The 9329-nt window shown below is 48.4% G+C and overlaps 1 protein-coding gene across 2 annotated transcripts; it reads right to left on the bottom strand.

Annotated features, from left to right (window-relative positions):
* Positions 1–718: 718 nt before the first annotated feature.
* On the bottom strand, positions 719–8240 carry LOC141075862 (uncharacterized). Of its 2 annotated transcripts, XM_073563022.1 has the most exons (3): positions 5101–8240; positions 2674–2805; positions 719–1824 (listed from the first exon to the last, which is right to left on the bottom strand). In XM_073563022.1, the coding sequence occupies exons 1-3, from the start codon at positions 5255–5257 to the stop codon at positions 1229–1231; spliced, it is 885 nt and encodes a 294-aa protein (XP_073419123.1). In that variant the 5' UTR covers positions 5258–8240; the 3' UTR covers positions 719–1228. The 2 variants fall into 2 exon arrangements, with proteins under 2 accessions (XP_073419123.1, XP_073419122.1); XM_073563021.1 differs by having other exon boundaries at positions 2674–8240.
* Between the last annotated feature and the right edge of the window lie 1089 nt (positions 8241–9329).

The raw sequence follows: 9329 nt of genomic DNA on the forward strand, positions 1-9329 counted from the left end.
AAAAAGTCAAACGGGGCTCCTTCCCTTCTGAGCCCTGCCATGTGCCCAAACAGTGGTTCCCCCCCCCACATATTGGGTATCAGCGTACTCAGGACAAATTTGACAACAACCTTTGGGGTCCAATTTCTCCTGTTACCCTTGGGAAAACAAAATATTGGGGACTAAATGATCATGTTTGTGGAAAAAATATGATTTTTTATTTTCCATCCCGGGCGTTATAAACTTCTGTGAAACCCATGGGGGTTCAAAGTGCTCACCACACATCTAGATAAGTTCCTTAGGGGGTATAGTTTCCAAAATGGTGTCATTTGTGGGGGTTTCCACTGTTTAGGCACATCAGACGCTCGTCAAACGCGACATGGCGTCCGATCTCAAGACTGCAGAGACCTGTGTGTTGTAAGCAGTGCCATCCCGCCTCCCACCAATCCCCTAATAACAAAACACTGACAAGCATGGATGGGTTGAACAGGTCGGTCACAGTTTATTAATAATAAGCAGAGAGAGGCAAGTACAATTCACAACGTTCTCAAATCTGTGGGCCCGCGACCTCTGGGCACGTCGGCTGATGAGAGGTTACGAACCTTGCCGCCCTCTACACTACCGCTGTGACAAAATAAAAAGATAATGTGAATAGTAATTTTACACAAACCAAACATGAATAAATTTTTTTTTTTTTTTTTTTTAAACTATAGATGTTAAACAACATTTGCGCCGCACACTCACTAATCTATAAGGGAGGGAGGGTGGGACAAAAGCTTCTAGGTATCAGGCGGAGAGGAAAGAGAAAGACCCCCACCCCAGCACCTGAATTTAACCCCTGAGGGTGTGGCCGGACGCTCCTTCCTCTCTTTCCGTTGGTCAGTGGGGCGTCCTAAATTATGGCATCCCCTGGGGGGGGGAGTAGTGGGAGGGGGAGGCACTGCACGGAGTTTGCTTATCGTCAAATCCATGGGGGCTCTACAGTCAGAGACACTATCCTTATTTAGTACAGTGCCTGCCAGACTGCAGAGACCTGTGTGTCGTAAGCAGTGCCATCCCGCCTCCCACCAATCCCCTAATAACAAAACACCGACAAGCATGGATGGGTTGAACAGGTTGGTCACAGTTTAATAATAATTCACAACGTTCTTAAAGCTGTGGGCCCGCGACCGCTGGGCACGTCGGCTGATGAGAGGTTACGAACCTTGCCGCCCTCTACACTACCGCCACGGAGGATCATGTGTATGACCTACACAGGACTCCGACCCCCACACGACATCATTAAGGCCTGTTCAACCCCGTCCTGCAAATTAGTTAACAACATATCAAGCCCGATATCTGTGAGATGAACGCCGTCCGGTCTCAGGTAGAGTGAGATGTCCTCTTCTAGATTGTGGTGGTGAACCGCGATGCCGTAGTTCTCTTTGACAAACGTTGCCATCTTTACGTTAATCCTTCTCCTTGATTTGTCAACGGCCTTAAGGTCTTTAGCTCCATGCCAGACCGTTCGTGATGTTATATCAGACCACACAACCACCATATCTGGTATCAAGCAAACAGCCCGCTTTATGTCGGTTTTCATTGTCGTGAAGAGCTCCACACCTGTTGTCTTGCACAAATCATTACCACCAGCATGTAACACCAATATCAGCGGCCTTTTTGCCATTTTAGAAATTTTAACCAACTCCGGGAAGATTTGATCCCACAGGAGCCCTCTGATGCCTCTCCAGTTGACCTGTATACGTGGGAGTTTAAAATTCTTTCCACCGGGGCGTATTTCTGCTCTTTTGCCCGCCCAATAAATAAAAGAATGTCCCAGTACCCAAACTGTGGGCTTATGACCTCCTGTAAGAAACAAGATGTGTTAGAGCAGGTCTGGTCTTATGTATCTCGCAAAGCATGCGGATTTCCAACGTCCCAATCTCTGTACTTCAGCTTCAGCTACACCGGCCCTAGCTGCTTCAGTGGCTGCTCCTATTCTAAAAGAATGCGTCCCATATTGTTTGGGGTCTGCACCGACAGCTTGTAGACATAGCTTATAAATTGTGTGAAATTGATATTTAGTAAGCGGGGACCCGTCGGTGTGAGAGAGAAAAAATCTACTTTCGTGCCTTATGGCCGCGTAGTGTCTGACTATCTTGACAGGGCATACGGGGCCGTCTACGGCCTTAACCAGGACCCACGACCCCCTACCGGTGGGGTCACATTTGGATTTTCGCACTCTAATGCGCAGCGCGTTGCTGCATATTACGAGATCCTCATTAATTAACCCGCCTACAAATGCTGTTTTGGAATGCGGCACTAGTTCACTAATTCGCAGCGCCCCGAAGAATGCGATTTCAAATGCTGCAGATATTAGGGCTGACTCATATTGAGACTTGCATACCATTTTAGATATTGTTATAATGGTGTGCAACAGCTTTAAAGAAACGGGGCGACGACATTCCTGACTGGGTTGGAGCCTTTTCCAGCCTTTAACGGCTTGCTTTATGAAAAAATATTTAGTAACATCAGCCCATCCCACTAGCTGAAAGAAAAAGGCTACTCCCGATAAATGACGCTGCGCTAATGTGCCCGACGCGCCTCTACTCCTGAGCTGATTCAGGAGTTCTACCACCACGTCGCATCTTGCCCGATCACAAGTATCGACTGGCCTTCCTCTAATTAGCGAGCACCACTCTTCCCATGCCTTACCATAAACCTGCCAGGTAGCCGGTGTGACTGAGGCTCGGATCAAGGGCATCAGTGATTGGCCACTGTGTCCCAGAGGGAGGGAGGACACAGTAGGCCCGTTGGTTCTGCGTTGGGAAGGAAGACTTTGAAGGCCTGCCAATCGGAAGACAACAGAGAGTTAACCATCTTATCATCCACAGTAGACGTCACTCTGGCTCGGCACCAGATGTTGTGTCTAAGGCATAATAGTGCGAGGCGGCGCAACAGCGCGAGGATCGGTGGCGATGATGAAGACATACTGTTTAAGCATTTAGCGCTTCCCGGGTTTTTTATAAGAAATCTGATATTTGCGTTTTTTAGTTTTTCACCCCATAGTTCGACAGATGTCACTATGGCAAATATTTCCAACAAAACGGGGTTGCTGCCCCAGGTGGTAGAGGTCCACGGGACCGGCCATCTGCTTTTACACCATTGGTTGCAGTAGATTGCAACAAAACCATTTGTGAGATCCGCGCCCACCAGTAGACCAAGGGCATTGTTTAGCATCTCATGAGACATGACACATGTATGGCCATTGTAGGTTTCCAAGAATGTTTTCCAGACGGTCAAGTCAGCTTTCATTGAGCGATTAATTCTGATTCGGTGGCCCGGCTGGGCGATGCCCTTTGTAGCTAATGATAACCTGCGTGAGAAAGCCCTGCCGACCGGCATAACGCGACAAGCAAAATTGAGTAAGCCTAGTAAGGACTGCATCTGCTGGAGGGTGACTTTCTTTTTAACAATGAAACTTTTTACTATCTGAAGTGTTTTTTCTAATTTATCCGCCGGTAAACGAAAAATCATCTCATTAGTATCTATTTCGATACCGAGGAAAGGGAGAACGTTACATGGACCGATCGTTTTTTCCGGCGATAGTGGGACACCGAAACGCCTTGAAATAAATTTAAACTTCTGAAGAAGAAAAGAACCGAGTTTAGAGTCCCTCGGTCCGACGAACAAAAAGTCATCGAGGTAGTGCACTGTTGAATTGCTGCCTGTTTCGTGACGTACTACCCAGTCTAAGAAGGTGCTGAAAAGCTCGAAATAATGACAGGAAATGGAGCAGCCCATTGGCAGGCACATGTCGAAATAAAAAAGCTGGTCCACCTTACAACCTAACAAATGGTAGCATTCAGGGTGCACGGGTAAAAGACGGAAAGCTGACTCGATGTCGGTTTTTGCCAGTAGGGCGACGTGCCCCGCCGCGCGCACGAGCTCCACTGCTCTGTCAAACGAAGCGTAGGTTACCGACGAGTCTTCCGGGGGTATTGCGTCATTGACCGAATCGCCTTTTGGGTAGGAAAGGTGATGAATTAGCCGATATTTACCGGGTTCTTTTTTGGGCACAATACCTAGAGGCGAGATTCTGAAATTTTTGAATGGTAATGATTGAAATGGGCCCGCCATCCTGCCGAGTTCTACCTCTTTTATGATTTTTTGCTGTAAAATCTCTGGGAACTCTCGGGCTGATTGTAGATTTTTTGCCGATGTTGGCGTTCGGTTAAATTTAAAGGGGATGAAGAAACCGTACTTAAAACCGTCGTATAATTGCTGAGCAGCTACTTTTTTGGGATAAAGGCTTAGCCATGGGCCCATGGCGGCTACGCTCACCGGGGTTTTGCCTCGTAGCAGTTCCGCTTGCGAGGCGTGTACACCTTGATGCAGGGTGTCCGCCGCCGCAGGCTGAGCAGTCGTGTCTATATCTGCATGCCGCCTGGAAGCGACAGTTTCCACCATTGAATAACATGCAGGCCCCTGGTCTCCGTACGACCACAGAGTTTTGGCCTGCGGCTGCTGAGAAACTAGTGGCCGATGATGAAAAGGGAGGGTGTTTTTGTGTAAGCATTAATCGTAGCCAGACATCTGTGGCTTTAACTCCCCATCCTAAATCTGGTTGCAGGGCTAGCCTCCTGCGGAACTCCTCGTCATAGCGCCTCCAAGCAACACCGCCATGAGACTTATAGGAGTTATATATTAAATCCATATATATGAATAACTGTGAGCAGCGTTCTGGATGTTTTTGGCCCATTATACATCCTAGGACTGTGAAGGCCTGCAGCCAGTTGTTCATTGTATGTGCTATTTTACCTCTGTTTCTATCGTATGACCACTCGCCTGTCCTCCTTTCCTTATCCACTGACTGTTGGTCCGCTGATAACAGTGACCATACGTCTATATAGTCATTATTCCAGATCTTCTCTTTTTTCTCAAAGTCTATGTGTGTACCTAGCGGACTAATTCCGCAGAAAAATGCATCTTTATGTAGACTAGCTGATTGAGGTATATTCCTGGTGACGGTTTGACCACTGTGCTGATTAAAGTGATCGACTAGAGCCCTGATGGCAGATGCCAGGTTGCTCTCTTCTGTGTTGTGTATGTTGATATGTGGATTGGTTATGCGAGACTCACCGCTGTCTGTCGCCAGTCGAGTGTCTCCTTGTGAAGGAGGTACCCCTGCGATATCCTGCTCCCGGCTGGAGGCCCGATCTGGCCCAGAAATGTCTTGGCCATTGGAACGTGGCTGGAATTCTGAATCGATGACAGAACTTCGATGCTGATGAGGCATGGTGGAAAGGGAAGGATCTTCTCGGATTTATGATGACGATGGAGCCCGTCGCAGCCGAAGGCTGCCGTGAGCTTGTGACGGCGCTCCCTGCTGGCTATGCATCTGACTGGAGGACGCAAGATGTTTGTCGCTGCTCCTCTGGCTAGTAGTCTGGTTTGGAGATTCCGTGTGACGTCTACGGCTTGATGACCAAGAACGCCTGCTGCGGTGGCCCTCGGACACATCGGACTGCCCTGATGTGGAAGTTGACCTCCGTCTGGAGGAGCGCGACCTGTGACGACTCCTGTTGTAGGTACGCCTTCGCCTGCAATGGGAACAACGACAGCCAGAGGGACAGCGAGAAAGGTGGTGGTGGGAGGAATCCGCAAAGGATGGTGTGGAGGATCTGTGACGTATGTGGCTACGTTCGTGGTGGCCGGGTGTATGTTGTTTTGTAGGCTGTCGCGTAAGTGGTGTGGCGTTATTATTGCTTCCACTGTAGGTGTCTAATGGGAATGGCGTTCTGACCGCCAATGAAATAGTGTGCGACGCAGGTGTTTGTGACAGTGGTGGGGTTGGTGGAGTGTAGTGTGCTGCGTTTGTGCTTTGTGTAACACGTAGGTTATGTTGCAGAGCGTCCTGAACGGTCGGGTTGGACCGAACAGCACGCTCGGCAGCAGTATGGCAGTTCTCACCCGAAATCCCAACGTTCCGCACGGGCGGCTGTGATGCGCCCGTAGGAGAGACGTGAGAGACCGGGCTTGGTAGAGGGATATTGCTGGACCTTGAAAGGGTTAAACTTTGCTGAGTGCTTCGCTGCCTGCCCTCAAGTGGATGTGGCAGCAGCCTAGTCCTTGGTATAGCAGTGGAGGGGACTGTGCTGGGCCGGACCCTGCTGGAACTTGCAAGGGTTAAACTTTGCTGAGCGCTTCGTATAGCAGTGGAGGGGGCTGTGCAGGGCTGGACGCTGGAGCACTGGTGACGCAGGGTGGGCGGAGCCTGCGCCCGGCTCTGATGATTGGCACCTATTAAAATGCTAGAGATGGGCGTACTACTTGTGGGGCTTCTGCTGTGATGCTGGGTGGAAGTGGGCGGGGCTTTGGACCGACTCCGCCCACCGCTCTGCAGTAGACAAAGGGTGGGTGGTGAGATAGGCGGAACGATGGAGGAGGAATTGGGCGTGGCTTCAGGCGTGTATAGGCGTCCAGAGCCTAATAATGGCATCCGGGCCTGAGGCCTACAGGCCAGAGCATCCGCAGCAGCATTTCGGGGGCAACGGAGACCAGTGGCGATGCTACCACCGACCTTAAGTCGCACTGGTGGGAGCGATGTGCTCTCAGAACGCCTGCCAGGTCGATGCAGGAGCAGCCCCAGAAAAGCTGGGTGACTGCTGTGAAGAGCCCGACGCAGGGAGGAGAGGGCCAGCGAAGGAGACAGGAGAGGACGGGGCATGAAGGGATGCGGAGGCTGAGTGCTGTAAGGGCGGCGCTGGAGCTGGATGAGGGGGTACCGGAGAAGCCATGGGTTCAGGGGGGGATTGGGACCCGGGAGACAAAGGGGGAGGCCGGGGCATGGAGGGAAATGGAGACTGTATCCTGTGAAGGCATTGCTGTAGCTGGATGGGAGGATGGTAGTGAAGCCTGTTGGCCAGGGGAGGATTGGGCCCCGGGAGACAAAGGAGAGGCCTGCAGCAATAGGGGATCAGGAGAGGGCACAGGTGGGTGCGCATCCAGTTTAGATAAAAGGGCTATAATACATGGATCACCCACCTGTGCTGCTCTCTGCCGCAGGGCCTCCATCACTTCCTCAGACATGGCTTCAGGGGATTCCTGGCATCAGGGCACAAAAGCTTCCAGGGGCCTGAGACAAAAGTTTCTAGGTATCAGGCGGAGAGGAAAGAGAAAGACCCCCACCCCAGCACCTGAATTTAACCCCTGAGGGTGTGGCCGGAAGCTCCTTCCTCTCTTTCCGTTGGTCAGTGGGGCGTCCTAAATTATGGCATCCCCTGGGGGGGGGGGAGTAGTGGGAGGGGGAGGCACTGCACGGAGTTTGCTTATCGTCAAATCCATGGGGGCTCTACAGTCAGAGACACTATCCTTATTCAGTACAGTGCCTGCCATTCCAGCCAATTTTAGGTTGAAAAAGTCAAACGGGGCTCCTTCCCTTCTGAGCCCTGCCATGTGCCCAAACAGTGGTTTCCCCTCACATATTGGGTATCAGCGTACTCAGGAGAAATTGGACCCCAAAGGTTGTTGTCAAATTTGTCCTGTTACCCTTGGGAAAACAAAATATTGGGGACTAAATGATCATGTTTGTGGAAAAAATAGGATTTTTTATTTTCACGCCCGGGCGTTATAAACTTCTGTGAAGCCCTTGGGGGTTCAAAGTGGTCACCACACATCTAGATAAGTTCCTTAGGGGGTCTAGTTTCCAAAATGGGGTCACTTGTGGGGGGTTTCCACTGTTTAGGCACATCAGACGCTCGTCAAACACGACATGGCGTCCGATCTCATTTCCAGCCAATTTTAGGTTGAAAAAGTCAAACGGGGCTCCTTCCCTTCTGAGCCCTGCTATACGCCCAAACAGTGGTTCCCCCCCACATATTGGGTATCAGCGTACTCAGGACAAATTGGACAACAACTTTTGGGGTCCAATTTCTCCTGTTACCCTTGGGAAAATAAAAAAATTGTTGCTAAAATATTTTTTTGTGACTAAAAAGTTAAATGTTCATTTTTTCCTTCCACATTGCTTCTGCTCCTGTGAAGCACCTGAAGGGTTAATAATCTTCTTGAATGTAGTTTTGAGTAGCTTCTGGGGTGCAGTTTTTAGAATGGTGTCACTTTTGGGTATTTTCTGCCATTTAGACCCCTCAAAGTGACTTCAAATGTGAGGTGGTCCCTACAAAAAAGGTTTTGTAAGTTTTGCTGTAAAAATTAGAAATCGCTGGTCAACTTTTAACCCTTATAACTTCCTAACCAAAAAAAATGTTGTTTCCCAAATTGTGCTGATGTAAAGTAGACATGTGGGAAATGTTATTTAGTAACTATTTTGTGTCACATATTTCTCTGTTTAAAGGGCATAAAAATTGAAAGTTTGACAATTGCAAAATTTTCAAAATTTTCGCCATACTTCTGTTTTTTCATAAATAAATGCAAGTTATAGCGAAAAAATTTTACCACTAAAGTGAAGTACAATATGTCACGAGAAAACATTCTCAGAATTGCCTAGATCCATTGAAGCGTTCCAGAGTTATAACCTCATGAAGGGACAGTGGTCAGAATTGTAAAAATTGGCTCGGTCATGAACTTGCAAACCACCCTTGGGGGTGAAGGGGTTAAATATATATCCACTGATTATTTGTCTAATTCATCTGAGGTTACCTTTTTTTTATATGCTGGCACATACAGTTAGGTCCATATATATTTGGACAGAGACAACATTTTTCTAATTTTGGATCTAGACATTACCACAAACAATTTTAAACAAAACAATTCAGATGCAGTTGAAGTTCAGACTTTCAGCTTTCATTTGAGGGTATCCACATTAAAATTGGATGAAGGGTTTAGGAGTTTCAGCTCCTTAACATGTGCCACCCTGTTTTTAAAGGGACCAAAAGTAATTGGACAGATTAAATAATTGTAAATAAAATGTTCATTTCTAGTACTTGGTTGAAAACCCTTTGTTGGCCATGACTGCCTGAAGTCTTAAACTCATGGACATCACTAGACGCTGTGTTTCCTCCTTTTTGATGCTCTGCCAGGCCTTCACTGCGGTGGTTTTCAGTTGCTGTTTGTTTGTGGGCCTTTCTGTCTGAAGTTTAGTCTTTAACAAGTGAAATGCATGCTCAATTTGGTTGAGATCAGGTGACTGACTTGGCCATTCAAGAATATTCCACTTCTTTGCTTTAATAAACTCCTGTGTTGCTTTGGCTTTATGTTTTGGGTCATTGTCCATGTGTAGGATGAAACGACGACCAATCAGTTTGGCTGCATTTGGCTGGATCTGAGCATACAGTATGGCTCTGAATACCTCAGAATTCATTTGGCTGCTTCTGTCCTGTGTCACATCATCAATAAACACTAGCGACCCAGTG

Source organism: Dendrobates tinctorius, unplaced genomic scaffold (assembly GCF_039654945.1).
Source record: "Dendrobates tinctorius isolate UK_male_01 unplaced genomic scaffold, ASM3965494v1 ptg000377l, whole genome shotgun sequence".
NCBI classification, from domain to species: Eukaryota; Metazoa; Chordata; class Amphibia; order Anura; family Dendrobatidae; genus Dendrobates; species Dendrobates tinctorius.